Here is a 15,856-nt window from a genome sequence, read left to right as displayed (position 1 = left end):
AGCTCCCAGGTAGGGTCAAGAAAGGACTGGTGACAGGTACAAGTAGGGGCTGGAATGCCGCCCTTGAGAAGAAAATGTTTTTCTCACTTGGCTTTAAAGTATGTTCTGCTGTGTCCTGTTTCTATGGAAGTGGTTCTCACACTTTCTTGGTAATGTCAAGTTTATTTTGATAATAAGAAGAGGGGAGATTTGTTATATGAATATTTTGAGAAGAAGCCTTTGTTTAGTCGTATTTCTTTGTTTAGTCTTGCCTCAGTTGTTCCTGGTATCGTGGGAATAACGATCTTATGGTATCTTGCCAAAATGGAAATTGTGGTAATGCATATTCATATCTACATAAGGATTAATAAAGCTTGCAACTGTGTTCAGTTGCTTCTGCCTTTGCTCTACACCCTCTGTGCCCTGGTGGTTTGCGACTGTACCCAGGGCCCCCAACACACTAGACGTTGACAATCTAAGTCTCCATCCACACTGGTGGTAACTGGAGTAGACAAGAACACACAGAGAAGGCAAATAAAAGCCAGTGCAAGGCAGATGCCGCATAAAGCAGAGCCTTCAGAATGAGGAGCTGGGTAGGTGGCTCAGGACTGTAAGGGAAGCAGAGGCAGGACCATTCATATGGATTGAAGGCCAGCCTGGGCTACAGAGTGAGTCCCAAACTAGACAATGCTACATAGTAAACCCCTGGGGCAAGAAAGGCAAACAAACAGAAGAACTAACCATGGATGCAGAGGCCAGGTAAAGGCCCAGCGGACACAGTGTTATACAGTCTAAAAGAACCCAATCTTTGAGAAGAAAAATAAGGCCAATTGTATGTATATTCCATGTACAGCTAGTTATGTAATATTGTCTGTTAAAACTTCAGTGGGTATGGTGGAACATGCTTTTAATCTCAATGCTTAGGGGGCAAAGACAGGCAGATTCTTCTGCGTTCAAGGCCAGCCTGGTCTATATAGCTTGTTCACAGTAAGACTCTCATCTATTTAAAACAAAACAAAACAAAAAACCTTCAATAACTCTCATAAACCCATGCTTACAGCTACTTAATAAAGCTCTTACTTCTCTCTTAACTGTGTTCACTGGCTATGGGACATGACAACCTCTTTCCCACAAAAGGACAAACAAAACAGCCTAGTTACAGAGCTACAAGCAGTAAGATTGAATGGTCTTGACTTCTGCACTTCTGGAGAGAAATAAAGTTTTCTTGCTCTTTTTGTTTTGCTCTTTAGAGACAGGGTCTCACTATTTAAGTCCAGAGAGGACTTAAACCTACCATTTTTGCTCAACATCCTGAGCACTGAGGTTACAGAAACACCAGCAAGTTCAGAATAAATAAAATGTTTAAACCAAAAACATGCTTTGCTTTATTTGACTACATTATAAATAGCTATTTTAAAATGAGATTTTAGTAAAAGCAACATGAGTAGTTTAAATATTTATGCAAACTTATGTCATTTAATCATCAATTGTAGAACTTCCAATTTTCAAAAATTAATGGTGGCCATACAGCTGCTCAAAAAAGACAACAAAATAAAACCCTAAACCTGAGATCAAGAAGGGGCAGGAAACAAAACAAACATGGCCTACAGCATCACCATACCAGGATAATACCAAAGAAAGAGGAAGCAAAAGACACAGATTAAACAATGATGAAATCATTCCCCCCAAAAGGAAGTACAGTGCCAAGTACTGTAGAAGACAGGTTAGTGCTCATGGGTAAGCACTAGGAGAACCTAGAGTGTTAAGTGCACAGTGTTCTTCTTCAAGGGACAGAGTGATTGAAGCAGATGAGCTTTCTAACCTTTGTGCTATCCGTGTGATCAGAGACTTTCCTGGCACCCAAAGCTCCCCAAGACCCCTGTTGTAAGCTTGTTTTTCTCAGTCAAGAGATCCTATCTTTATAGACTTTACAGAGTTTCAATGCAGTCATATATCTGACTTGTATTTCACCCAATTTTGTTTCTCAAGATTTATGTTGTACACTAGGATTGAACTAATTACTACCAGAATATTTTTCACCAAATTGTGTTCTGATTAAATATGCCTACAATAAACAACTCTAAGTCAGACTCCGGAAGTTTGAACCACCAGCAGCAACTGTTTTGAACCAACAATGCCTTTCTGCCTCCCCCCAGCTCATCTCTCTGCACCCCATTAAGGCCACAGAGAGTGCTCCCTTCCCTCCTCTCTCCAAAAGATACTATAATATTCAACATATTTCTAGGGTTTGGAAGAGCACAGTACTGGCTCCAAGAAATGTCTCATAAGTCACTGGGCCAATGGTGCCAAGACCATTCAACAATAAAAGAAGACTTATTTTTGAAAGATTTACTTATTTAATGTATATGAATACACTGTAGCTGTCTTCATGCACACCAGAAGAGGGCATTGGATCCCATCACAGATGGTTGTGAGCCACCATCTGGTTGCTGGGAAATGAATTCAGGACCTCTGGAAGAACAGTCAGCACTCCTTAAGCCATCTCTCCAGCACAAAAAGACTCTTCATAAGTGATTCTGAGACAATTAGAGAGCCACAAGCAAAGGGGCTTAGCTTTGGCCTTCCCTTATGACACATATAAAACTTAATTAAAGGCAAATATTTTAAAACTAAATACAGAGCCAAGTGAATCTGTGAGTTTAAAGTCAGCCTAGTCTACAGAGCAAGTTGAAGCCAGGGCTACAAAGAGAGACCCTGTTTCAAAAACCAACAAAACAAAACAAAATTCCATGCCTAAATATAAAAGCCATATGGTAACCTTCAAAGAAGAAAAGATGACGAGGGGTTAGAGATTGCTCGGGGGTTAACAGCACTGGGGGCTCTTGCAGAAAACCAGTTCTGTTCCCAGCACCCACATAGTTGGGTACCATGGGGATCTGATGCCTTCATCTAACCTCTGTAAGCAGAAGGCATGCACAGGGGCATCTTCATGCAGGTAAAATACTCAAAACACATAAAATAAATCTAAAAATATAAAAGAAAGCACTGGGTAAATATTCAAAACTTTAGATTTCACAATAGATTCTAAAATATCAAAACAAAAGCATCAAAACTAAAACAATAAAATAAATTGTGCTTCAAAAAAACCTTCTCTAATCAGAAGGCTTCATAACTGATGGGAAGACCAATGATTTGGTGGGAGAAGGTATTTATAAATCTTTTATCTGCAGAGGTTTAGCCAGGTGTGATGACAGGTCTCATATGTCAAATAAAGCACTTGGGAGGTGAAGGCAGGAGGATAACACATGCAAGGTCGTCTTCTGCAGCGCAGTGAACTCGAGGCCAGCCGTGTAACATGAGTCTCAAAGAACTCTTAAGACTTAGTGCTAAAAACAGTCACTAGGGCTGGGACTCAGTAGTGGAAGGCTAGTCTAACATGCCTCAGGGTTCTGGGTTCAGTCTATAACTCTACCAAAGATAACTACCCAGGAAGTTTTTAAAAGGATGACCCAGGGACTGGAAAGACAGCTCCATGGTTAAGAGTAAATGCTACTACTGCAGAGAGCCCAAGTTTGGTTCCCAGCACCTGCATAGGGGGCCTTACAACCATCTGTAACCCCAGCAGCAGTGGGATCCAAAGCCTCTGCTGACCTCAGGCACCTATACTCATGAACATAGCCCCTCCTCCATCTGACATGTTTGTAGAGAGAATCTCCTGCACTGTGGGGAAGCACCACCTCTCAGTAAGATACTGAGGGCCTATTAGGAAAAGACAGGAAGTCACAGGTGGGAGTTCTGATAGAGAGACCAGAACTCTGGGAATAGTCCGAGGTGGGGGTTTTCGCCCTAGACTCTAAGCAAGAAGGACACATGAAAATGAGGAAAGGTAACTAGCCTTATTGCAGGCTTAGACTAGTTTAAACAGGTTAACTGAGTTACTAGCAAGCAGGAACGAGCCGAAGCTAAGGGCCTAGGCATTTACTCAACATTAAGTCTCGGAGTTGTTATTCTGGGAACAAGGAGGCCGAGTAGAAATGCTCACAGTTATTTTTCTTTTTTAATTTAAAGCTAAAAGAAAGTTGAAAATAAGAAAAGATGACCCAATTTTTAAGATCTAACCAGACAATCTCCACAATCCATAATCCAAGATCCACATGATCCACATTACATAAAAATATGCCAACCATCATTAGTCATCAGAAAAATAGAAACTTTAACCACTATGAAATACCATTTGTTACTCACTAAGATGGCTATAATAAAAAGTAACATAAGAAGTCAACATCAGTAGCAATACCTGTCCTCTCAGGAAGTAAGACCCTGTCTCTTAAAACAAAACAAAACAAAACAAAACAAACAAAAGCATACACACTAAGGATCACAACACGGTTCAGAATCATCAAAAAGCAGAAACAGTCCAAATGCCTCTAGGATGACTGGATATAAAATGTGGTGTATCTGTACAGTGGAATATCACTTAGCCACCAAACAGGATGAAGTATGTATTCCTGAAAATGGACCAAACTAAAAGTCTATGCTGAGTGAAAGAAGCCAGTTATAAATTACTATATACTAAATGACTTTAAAACAAAAGATTAAAAAACAGATCAGTAGTTGCTTAAAGTTGAGGATGGCAGGAGACTACAGAGGTGAGACAAGATGCCTTTCTATGTTCATGTGACCACAGCAGTGGTTGCACATCCCTACAACATAGCAAAGCCCTTGAGTGACAGGACTTAAATGGGTGAATTACACTGTGTGGGACTTACTGTAGTAAAGCTGGGTAAGGAAAAACCACTTCAGTGGGCAGGCAGCAAGCTGATGCTCTGCTCAACAAGGAAGGCCGTGGCTCCTGGGAGAAGAGGTGATGAGACTGAGGAAGAGACGCATCCATGGAAGCAGCAGCAGCAGACCCTGTCTCCTCCCCTCTCAGTTCTCACCCCAAGCACTGCCATCATTACCTGTTACAAACTTGCAATCACACAGAGCTCCTGGGTGGCCTGAAGTCCACACTACAAATGCACAAAACAAATGGAAAAACAAAGAAAACAGAGACCATAGCACTTCAATGGGTGACTACACAGCTGATCTGAAGCACCCTACAAAGTAAGCAATCTAGGAATAATCAACCCTAAAACATATTCTGGAAAATGATACATCTGAAAGACAAAAAATAATTAGAACCTCAGGCAGGTTAGAGGAACATTCAAAGCAAGTAAAGATGAAGCATTTTGCAAGAAAGTCAGCTGACGACCATCGAAGGCACGGAATAACCAGGGCTGCAGTCAGCACCCTGACCTCAAGAGGCCCAGCCCAAGCACAAGGCAGACACTCAGTTACACTTTACTAGTAAATCAAGCTCTAGGCAAAAGCATCCCAGCAGAGGACTGCCCTGCAGCTGCCAGGTAAACTCCAAAGTGGAGGGAGCTGCAAATGGGACACAGGGCACTGTTTTGGGGATGGGGGATGGGAGGAGGGAGAAACATGCTGTGGGGATAACCAGCGAAGGGCAAACCAGGAAACATTTTAGGCTTTGAGGACCACATGGGGCACTGTAGTAGGGTGGGAAGAGCCATACACTGGAAGTATGGGTTTTTGTCACCATAAGTGTTTATAAAACCTGAAATCAGCCCAGATTTGGTCAGAGAACTGTTAATAGTTTACAGGATTCAGTGACAGCTCTGAATTGTGTCTGTCACATTTTTAGAAGTGCATTTTTTAAATTAGTGAGTAAATTCTAACTCAATTTAAGTGTAAGCTTTCAACTGTCAAAGTTACAGGGAGAAATGTTTTGAATGTGCAAGAATTTAAGAATGGTGCACACAAAACCCTTCTAGCTTCTTAAAACGTTGAGTCACAACCCTCTAACTGTAGAAGTTAAAAAAAAAAAATAAGAGTGGGGCAAACAGTAAAATGTGTCTGACAATGTAAAGGGGGCTGGAGGGTGGCTGCTGCTCTTCCAGAGGACCCTACTTCAATCATCAGCACCACGGCAGAAGGCTAAACCACACTACATTAAATAATTTACTAATTTTTGGCGACACATATATGGCCACCACTGTGCAGAAATATTTCTTTTGAATAGCAACGATTTGTCTTTAGATGTGCAAAAAACATGTGCTGTCTGCTTTGCATGTGCAGACTAATTAGAGGTTAAACATACAGTTACCATTAGCCTTTTTCAATAGTGAACAACTTGCAACCCATCTATACTCTGTTTGCAACCTTGGGGTACAAGGGCCCTAATTAATTAACTATAAAATGGCTATTGTGAGTCCAAATATGCAGCTGATCCAAACAAGAGTTTTAAAAGTAAATGTAACAGAATATAAATTATAAGCCAAAATTTTAAAACTTTGAAAAACTAAGGATCATACTAAGAATGGATACATTTTTCTTTCCAACTTGGGGTGTAGAAAAGGACAGAAGGTGAAGCAAATTTAAGGTGGAAAAAAAATTACAAAACTATTACACAAGAGGCCAAAGTGGGGTGGGAGGTGGGTGTGCATGCCTTTAATCTCAGCGCTCAGGAGGCAGAGGAAGGCAGATCTCTGTAAGTTTGAGGACAGCCTGTTCTACATAATGAGTTCTAGAACTGTCAGGGAAACACAGTGAGACTGACTCAAAAAAAAAAAAAACCTCAAAAAAAACCCCACAACATGTATTGCAGAATTATAGAAGCATCATGATTTATACATCAATAAAGCTATGGTGAGGCAGTTTCAAGCAGATAAAACTGTAAAAAGAAGATATTTTATGTCTAGTGTCACTAGGATAGGTCTATTATAACAGATGCACAGAGCAGGGAACAAAATGAAAACAGCATACTACACCTCATAAATAGAGATAATCACTTGTTTACAATTTTTAAATTTGGCAGAGCAGACTTATTCACTTTTCAGAATAAAATATGTTATCAACTTTAGTAAACAAATTGTTATTAAATTGGAAATGAGACAGGGAACTTGCCAATATTCTTCCTCTAAAAAAATGGAAGGGGGTGGGCTGGAGAGTGTGCCCTGCTGGCTCCCAGAGGACCAGAGTTCAGATGGCAGCACTGTCAGCAGGCAGCTCATGGAGCTCATCAGCCTGTAACTGCAGCTGTTGGAGGGTCTGATGCCCTCTTCTGCCCTCCTCAGATATCTGCACACACACACACACACACACAGCACACACATACACACCACACACACATACACACCACACACACTACACACACACACACACACACACACTAAAAGATAGGCCTTTAAAAAGTGGGCAGAGCAAGTAGTAGTGTCCAATTATAGACCAAAGAAATATGAAAGGACATAACTTTCAAGGGCAGCACTTGGAGCAGAGCATTTGCCCACATTAGAGGACCTAGATTCTATCCCATCACCATTAAAACAGTTACAAAGGGAACTACAAAGAGAAACCAGGGATTAGGATGTGGCCAGGTGGGGACTAGGAGAGCCTAGCCTTACTGGGCCAAATTGACAACAGCTGATATCTGAAAGTGATACAATAAGAAAACAGTTTAATATGATTTAGAAACAACAACAACAAAAGAATCTTTTTAAAGGAGCTCTGCTACCAAACATGACAACCTGACATCTGTCCCTGGAGTAATCTTGCCACAGGTCCAAAACCATGTTGCCAACTGAATATGGACTAAGTCTTTAAAACTGTGAACCAGAATATATACTTACACAAATTATCTTAGGTACTTATTTTAACAAGAAAAGGCTGACTAATAGGAATCGCATTGTAATGTGGGACAACTGACTCCAACTATACCTGAAACAATGTGATGCAGTCCTGGGAATGTCATGGGAAGAATGTGAATGACAGAAGAAGCAAGCTAGAAGAAAACTGAAGATGCTAGAGCACAGTTTAGCAGGTGGTTCCTGTACAGTCAGAGGGCTAGCATACAGAGTGGAAAGCAGACAGTAAATGCTACCCCAATGAGGTCCCCATGGAAATGACTCTATTGGCAACTGGGCTAAACTTAGCCCTTGTTAACCTATGGGAAACAGCTGGACTACATTTTATCCATGCCCTGAGACTGTGGGAGCCTGAGCTTAAAGACGGCAGCCAGTTCATCTGTAGAGAAAATGTTAGAGCAAAAACGATGTTCAGGCTGCGGTATGAATATTACCAGCTAACTGCTTTTAGCCAAATTTACAGCGAGAAGTAGGAAGTAAAAAGAACAGAGCAGAATAATCTGAGAAACTTGTAGTTTGGCCAGAAGACACACCTATAAAAGGTACAGTTGCTAAAAGATGAACACCACTAAAAAGCCAAATCCTTTGCATTGGAACAGTATGCATCTGGGGAATCGGTAAGACCCACTCATTACGATGAAAATTTTACTTCAAAAACTATCAAAAGAAAAAATAAGTTAAGTCCATGGATCTGGAGAGGTAGCTCAGTTGGCAAGGTGCTTGTCTTGCAAGCACAAGGACCTGAGTTTAATCCCCGAACCCAAGTTTAAAAGGAAGGAGGGAAGGAGAGAGGGAAGGAGAGAGGGAGGGGAGGTGAGAGGAAGGGAGGGGAAGGAAGAGTGGAGGGAAGAGGAGGGGAGGAGAGAAAGGAAGGGAGGAAGCAAGCCAGACAGCCAGGCATGGTAATGTGTGCTTGTAATTCCACAGGAAGGCAAAGACAGGTGGATCAATGTACACTTGGTGACTTTCAGGCCAGTGACTGATCCTGTCTCAGGAAAAAAAAAGTGGTCAGTGTCTAAAGAATAACACCAAGGTGGTTCCCTGACCTCCACTCCACATGCACCCACACCACATATATACACACTCTCCCCTGCTCTCTTGTGTTAAAAGAATAGAGACTTGGGCTAGAGAATTTGCTCAGTAGTTAAAGACACGTGCTGCTTGTTGAGAGCTTAAGTTCAATTCCCAGCACCCACATGGGGCCTCCCAATTAGCTGTGACTCTGCAGGTCCAGGGAACTGTCCTTTTTCTGCCGGCACTGCATATATATGGTATACGATTGGGCAAACACAAACTTACATAAAATAGAGTTAACTTTGAAAAAGAAAAAGAAATGGATAAGAGACCTAGGACAGTGTCACTTTAGGACTCATTCTGTTTGCAGCCATCAAGACCCAAGGGGTCCTAACAGTAGTGAGTCCACTATGCAGAGACAAACAGTGGCATCAGCCCTACGATCGTTTTCCAGGGACTGAGAATGCCAAGTTCTGGGCCTAGAGAGATGGCTCAGCAGATAAGAGCATTTTACGGCTCTTGCAGAGGACACAGTTATGGGCCCCAGCACCCACTGGCAGCTCAGGGCTACACAAAGAAACCCTGTCTCTAAAAACAAAAACAAAAAAGACCTAAAATTCTCTTTTGCATTACATAGGCACCAGGCACACTACAGTGCCCATAATACGTATATACGTGTGTGTGTGTGTGTGTGTGTGTGTATACACATTAAGTAAATAAATCTTTTTTAAGAATAAGAATTATGCAATGGTATAGATATCCAGTAAGAATACAGAGAAAACCCTGGGAAGCCGGCAATGTGGGTAGAGTTAGAAGCCCCTGCAAGGAGCCCTGAACAATGTAAAAATAGTGGGGCTGAGGGAGTGAAGTGTAGGCTGAAGTGAAGATCTTGGGAAGTCGGAGTTGCTAGCAACATGCAACACCTTCCAAAGAAAACTGCAGGCTGAAAGAGTGAGAAGACAAACACCTCTAGGTAGAGCTGCCCAAACCCTTGATGTCCACAGCTTCTTAGGGAAAATTCTGAATACCAGACAGAGTTGGGGTGTCGGTTTGCCCTGCTTACGGGGGTTGCCTGACCCATCGTTCTATGCCTCAATTATTCCCTCTTGGAATGCAAACGTATGCCTTTGCTTATCCCAGTGTTGTATTTTAGAAGAATGTGGCGTGGCCTTTTGATATCTTACATGGACTCAGAGCTAAGTCTGCCTTGGTTCTCAGAGACTTTGGATTTCTGAGCATTGATCTGAGGTCTGGAAAGCTTGGAGAGGGACTAAATATATTTTGTGAGGTAGATACATTTATTCCTTCTTCAAGAGTTCTAGTCTTCACTGTCTAGCAATTATCAACAAGCTAACAGAAGTTTCACCTTTTCTTATCCAGAATGGTTAAATAAGGTACCAGTTAATTCAAACTCAAAGCACACTGAGGATAGAAAATCTAAAAAAGACTAGATTTAAATTCATACTATAATCAAAGTAATTTATGTAACAGTAAGCAAAGCAAAGCGTGCTATCTAAGTAGCAGATGTTATTCACACACATGCTGTCACCCTCTATACCTGTCAGTTTAGTTGGTCTGTAAAAAGTAAACTGTTTCAATGTTACTTCCCAAGGAAAGCCATGCTTCTTGGGCTCCTTTTCACCATATATAAAAGCAGGTAACACTGGCAGTATTAAAATGTGCTTGCCTAGCTTCTAAAATATACATACTGCATACTATCATTAATGCTATAAAATCACAATCTTGGGTTTAAAAGGTTCCTCTGTGAACTGGTGTATGTTCAAATCTGACAACAGATCCCTCTGCAGTGTTCCTTACAGTGAAATGGTCAGCCATCCTCTGACCATACCCAGTGACAAAGAGCATCATTGTCAAAACAAATATTTTTTTTTCATTTTTCATTTTCAAAACAGGGTTTCTCTGTGTAGTCCTGGCTGTCCTGGAACTTACTCTGTAAACCAGGCTGACCTCGAACTTAAGAGATCTGCCTGCCTCTGTCTGCTTAATTCTGGGATTAAAGCCAGAACTGCCTGGCTTCTTCAAAGCAAACCTGATAGTCACGTAGCTCTGTGGGTTCTTCCTTGTAGTAAGCCCAAATCTGCCTCCTGCTCTGACCCTCTTCTTCTACACATCTCTTCAAGTATTTTATTACTCCATACCACTTCAGGATGCTAAGCTGGACACCTCAGTCCATCAAAGCACCATCTACAATGCCAACTCTATTGCCATGTCCGTCACACATGTCCGGCGGTCCTGGGTGCCACCATCACCCATAATCCAGCTCAGTGAGAAAACACAGGCACACAAAACAGCACAACACAACTTTCTCTTCCTACAGCTCAACTTCACTTTAAATGGAATGTAAAAGAGCCAATCATCTAGATCCGTGGGTGGATGTACAGCTGGCATTTCAGAAGTAACAGACAGAAAGATCAGAAGTTCACTGTCACTCTCAACTCCCTGGCAAGTTTGAGGATAGTCTAGGTTTAAACAAGAAACTGTTTCAAAAAAAAAAAAAAAAACCAAACAGATAAAAACATAAACAATAACAACAGTAAAAATGTTTTTAGGACTCAGCAACTATAAATTATCATAACCATATGTTCAAATACCAATAAAGGTCTCTACTTAGGTATACTATAGCATATTAAATCTCTTATTTCTCCCAAATAAATTCCTGATCTGCTCCTCTCCCTGGAAAAACCAAACCAAACCAAAGTCTGCTGTTCACTCATTTCCAACTTAGAAACCAGCAAAACATCCCAGGTGCCACACCCAAAAACTTCCAGGGTCATATACTTGGCTTGTCCCCCGTCTTCTTCCCACACCTCATATCCAAACCTAGCATTTGAAATTTAATGGGACTGCACTGCTCAGACCTCAGCTTATCTTCCTGGTTGGGTCTCTCCTTCATCAAATCTTTGCTCAAAGGATGTATTAGTGAGGCATTCTCTCCTACAACTACGAACCCACTGTCCCGTGCTCTGACAATGGACATCCGACGAGGTTCTATTTACTTTACTTAGCTGTTCACTGTAGAAGAAAGGGTATTTGTTTTGCTCTTCCTCTGGCCCTAGTGATTGGCACATAGAGAGTACCCACACATGCCCAAGGTGCAATATACAGGCCAGTTACTCAGGAGGTTGAAGAAGGATGACTGGGCCCAAAGATTTGTGACTAGCTTGGGCAATTTACGAAGGCTTTTGATTATTTTTAAATAAATAAAGAGGAAGCATTCAAGTATTCATTGGGTGATTGATAATTCCAAAACACTGTTTTTGCAAAATGAAACAATTGAGGATGGAAAGAAAACAGTCTTAGAAATAATCCATACATTAAGGAATTGGGTTGAATTTTCCCCTTTTTATGAATAAACAAGTTGAGAAGAGAAGGAAAAGAAATTGCTCAGCCTACTCTAAGTAGCCAGTGTAACATTTTAAATGTTAAAAGGTGATACTGAAATCCAAGCAGGAATCTCATGCCCTTCATAGAACCAAAGTAAAAGGGAAGGCTCTGAAAACCAAGTTACTACCTCACAGCAGCCCAACAAGCTAGGGCTCTGGTGGTAGCCCAAATTTCCCTGGCAAGAGCATGCAGGAGAAAGAAGTTGGCCATCATCAAGTGCCCCCTGAAGCACTGAGTCAGCCATGAACAGAGTTCTAAAAGACTGGACCAGAATTTTTCTTAAACTTTATTTTAAAATATAGAACTGAGGGCTGGAGAGATGGCTCAACGGTTAAGAGCACTGACTGCTCTTCCAGAGGTCCTGAGTTCAAATCCCAGCAACCACATGGTGGCTCACAGCCATCTGTAATGAGATCTGATGCCCTCAGAACTGATAAACCTGAAACAGTGGCAGAATCTGTCCTTGTATTTTAGTTTTCTGTGTCTATGTGGTCCAAGGGTTGGCAGCTGCACATGTGCAGCTCAAGAATTCATTAGCTTGTCTCCAGCTCCAGTAGTGTGTACTGCAAATGTCCCAGGACTGTAAGGCCTGCTTAAGTTTTAGAGAAACTGTTCAAACATACCAAAGAACAGTCATCACAAATAAGTCAACAAATGATAAGAAATCTATCACTGGGTCTCAACGTGTACAAATGCTATATCAACTATAAAATCAAATCCAAAAAGAAGAGTAAATAATTTCAATAAATTACAATATTCAAACTAACAAAACCATGATCACATTTTGTGAAAAAATTAAACTCAAACCTCCACTTCCAATTTGTACATCCCTTTACTTCAGTATCATCATGATCATATTTCTAAGATTTCAATTAAAAACCCTTAATTTTGGAGGCTGGCAGGACACTCAAGGAAGAGTACTTGTCTAGCATGTTTAAGACCTCAGGTTTAAACTCAAGCGCCACAAAATTAAAAACAAAATTTAGGAAAAAATAAATAAGGAAGAAAGAAGCAGATATTCATTCTCTCTCTCTTCTCTTCTCCTTTTTCTTCTTCTTCTTCTTCTTCTTCTTCTTCTTCTTCTTCTTCTTCTTCTTCTTCTTCTTCTTCTACTTCTTCTTCTTCTCCTTCTTCTTCTTCTTCTTCTTCTTCTTCTTCTCTTCTTCTTCTCTCTCTTCAAGACAGAATTCTTCTGTATAGCCCTAGCTTTCCTGGAACTTGCTCTGTAAACCAAGCTGGCCTCAAACTCAGAGATCTGCCTGCCGCTGCTTCCCCAGTGCTGGCATACATCACCACCACCCTGTAGAAGCAGATATTTTCAAACTGTGTGCCAACTGCAAGTTTCATATGGGTAAATACCATTTTTAAAATAAAATGATATATAAGTAAAAATAAGCTGATTAGTTAGAATGATCTCAAGTTTTAAGTTCCACAAGTATTCAAGTATTTTTAAAGCTAAATACTTGAATTCTCTAATTTCTTCTTACTAATAAATTATATACTTAGTATGAAACTAAATATCTACCATACATATATTTATACTATACACTATATATCTATATATATAGTATAAAACTAAATATCTACCATCCATAAATGTTAAATACTTCTTGTATCCTTAGAAGTTTCAGTTAAGGGTGTTGGGGATTTAGCTCAGTGGTAGAGCGCTTTGCCTAGCAAGTGCAAGGCCCTGGGTTCGGTCCCCAGCTCCGAAAAAAAGAAAAGAAAAAAAAAAAGAAGAAGTTTCAGTTAAGTAATACAATACAGTAAAGTGATTATAAAACCACTTGGAAAAGATCTAATCTTGGGTTACCACAAATTTGGTCACAAAGGAGTCTACAGTGATAACCTCCTGGGGGTTGGGGGAGTATTACCTAGTCACAATTCATGAATTCATGTTCAGAATATTATATACTGCAATAGGAGACACTTAGCTCATGTTACTAAATTTTATTGAACATTTCTAATACTGAGCTTATGTGTAAGCCACAAAAACACTTTAGACTATTGCCTCAGCATTTAAACATCTACTTCCTATCAGATATACTTCTACAAAGAGAATGTTGACAATGGTTGATAACATTTTGCCATCTCCGTTGATTACAAAACAGTAAATATCTAGTGTCTGTTTAACTATTTTTTTTTAAATATGATGATGACTATTAAGTACCAAATGGTCATACTTATTTCTCTCATTCACCTTTATGTTCCTTACACAGATCTCAGCTTTGCAAACTGAATTGGCACTCCTGGGGGTGGGGGGTAATGAGTACTGATTCTCTGTGAAAATTCCATTGTTTATGGTTCAAGTCCTCCAAGGTGATTATGAATAGAGTTGAGAGGTAAGACAAACACATGAAAGGCTTAAAAAAAAAAACACACAAGAAACTTTAAAAACATCGTCGGGCAGACTAAGATTATTTTTGCAAAATTGGTGGCAAAAGGAACTGTGAATTCTGACTAGAGTGAAAATATGAACCTGGAGCCCTTCTTGGTCTCTGAACCAAACAACACTACTCTATTTCAATTTAGAAAGGAAAGTGACACAGCATTCATTCTACCCTGAAACTATCATCAAAGGAAGGAATGCACTGACTACAGAGAATGCTATTCTTTACAAAAACAAAACAACAACAAAAATTTTTCAAACACGCTTTTAAAAGCCAATGGACAGTTTTGAAGAAAAGTTAGAACATTTAATACACACGGTGGTCTGCTGGATTCAGGACCTCCAAAGGCTCCAAAGTCTCTTAGGAACAGCATGCTCTGACAGTCGCTCGGTCCCCCGCAAAGAGCCTATACTTTGGACAGCAACCTGAGAAACTGCTCCCAGCAGCCACCCGTAACCGCAATAGTCGGAACGTCCTCTCCCTCCCCTCGCTGGTATCAGACAGCAGCATCTCCCTCCAAAGGAAAAAACAGAGGGCGGGGGAGGCAGAAAAGAGAAACCTCGCAGGGAATCAACCGAGGAGGAAGGTGAGAGAACCCGTAGGCCGAAGGTGGTGGCCCCTCGGTACCATCCCAGTCACCAGAAACACAAGCCCGCACTTTCCCACCCCGAAGTCACGCCCCTTGCCGGTGGCACCGCAGACTCCAGCAACAGCCCCGCCACCTGTGCCGCACCCGGTCCCCAGCAGCCTGCGAGGAGGCAACTGCCCCTGTCCCATCTGCAACAGCTCCCTCTTGGCTTCTACCCTCTTTCCATCTACATCGCCGAATGACAGGTCCCGGGAGAGACTGCAAAAACGCACGGCGCTCCGGACTCCCGGTGCAACCGCGCAACGACGCCCTCCAGCAGGCGCAGGGGTGCAGACAGAACGTTCCGGACGGTCAGGGGGGACAGCGTCCAGGCCCGGCCCTGCTCCGTGGCCCACGCCGGGCGGGGGTGGCACTTACTGCGGAGGTTGTGGATTAGCTCCGAGTGGCTGGCGCCGCCGGATTTCCAGGCCATCGCGAAGCACACCCGGAGCAGGTATAGAACCACCTTCAGCGCGGCGACGGTCCCCAGCAATTTCCCCAAGAGTGAGACCACCTCCCACACGGTCACCGCCCCGCTGGTGTCCCCGCTGGAGCGGCCGCTGTTACTGCCGTCGCTGCCGCTGCCGCCACTGCGCGCTCCCGGCATCCCCCGCGGCACGCATGCGCTCTGTGACGCCGCGCAGCCCTGGGTGCGGCCGGGCGGGGCCCGAGGCGGGGGAGTCCTGAAGCCCAGTAGCTGGTGGAGGTGACAGCAAGTGAGGTGACCGTAGCGAGGTCAGACAAATCAACGCCGCTGAGTTCCCCTTGCTGAG

General features: G+C 42.1%; 1 protein-coding gene across 5 annotated transcripts in view; it reads right to left on the bottom strand.

Annotated features, from left to right (window-relative positions):
• The window catches only part of Pcmt1 (protein-L-isoaspartate (D-aspartate) O-methyltransferase), a 48,365-nt gene that overhangs the window by 16,681 nt on the left and 15,828 nt on the right, over window positions 1–15,856 (bottom strand). Inside the window, exon 1 of one of the 5 annotated variants that reach the window (XM_032895008.1) lies at window positions 15,462–15,835. The exons of 1 other annotated variant lie outside the window; for it this stretch is intronic. In XM_032895008.1, the coding sequence (XP_032750899.1) occupies window positions 15,462–15,690 (229 nt within the window). In that variant the 5' untranslated portion in view covers window positions 15,691–15,835. Of the gene's footprint in view, window positions 1–4,709; window positions 4,729–15,461; window positions 15,836–15,856 lie in introns of those variants that run through there. 3 more of the 5 variants (XM_032895006.1, XM_032895007.1, XM_032895009.1) reach the window with 3 other exon arrangements.

The sequence above is a fragment of the Rattus rattus genome, chromosome 2, assembly GCF_011064425.1.
Source record: "Rattus rattus isolate New Zealand chromosome 2, Rrattus_CSIRO_v1, whole genome shotgun sequence".
NCBI lineage: Eukaryota > Metazoa > Chordata > Mammalia > Rodentia > Muridae > Rattus > Rattus rattus.
Note: the sequence above shows the minus strand (reverse complement) of the source record. Positions and strands in the feature narration are given on the sequence as shown.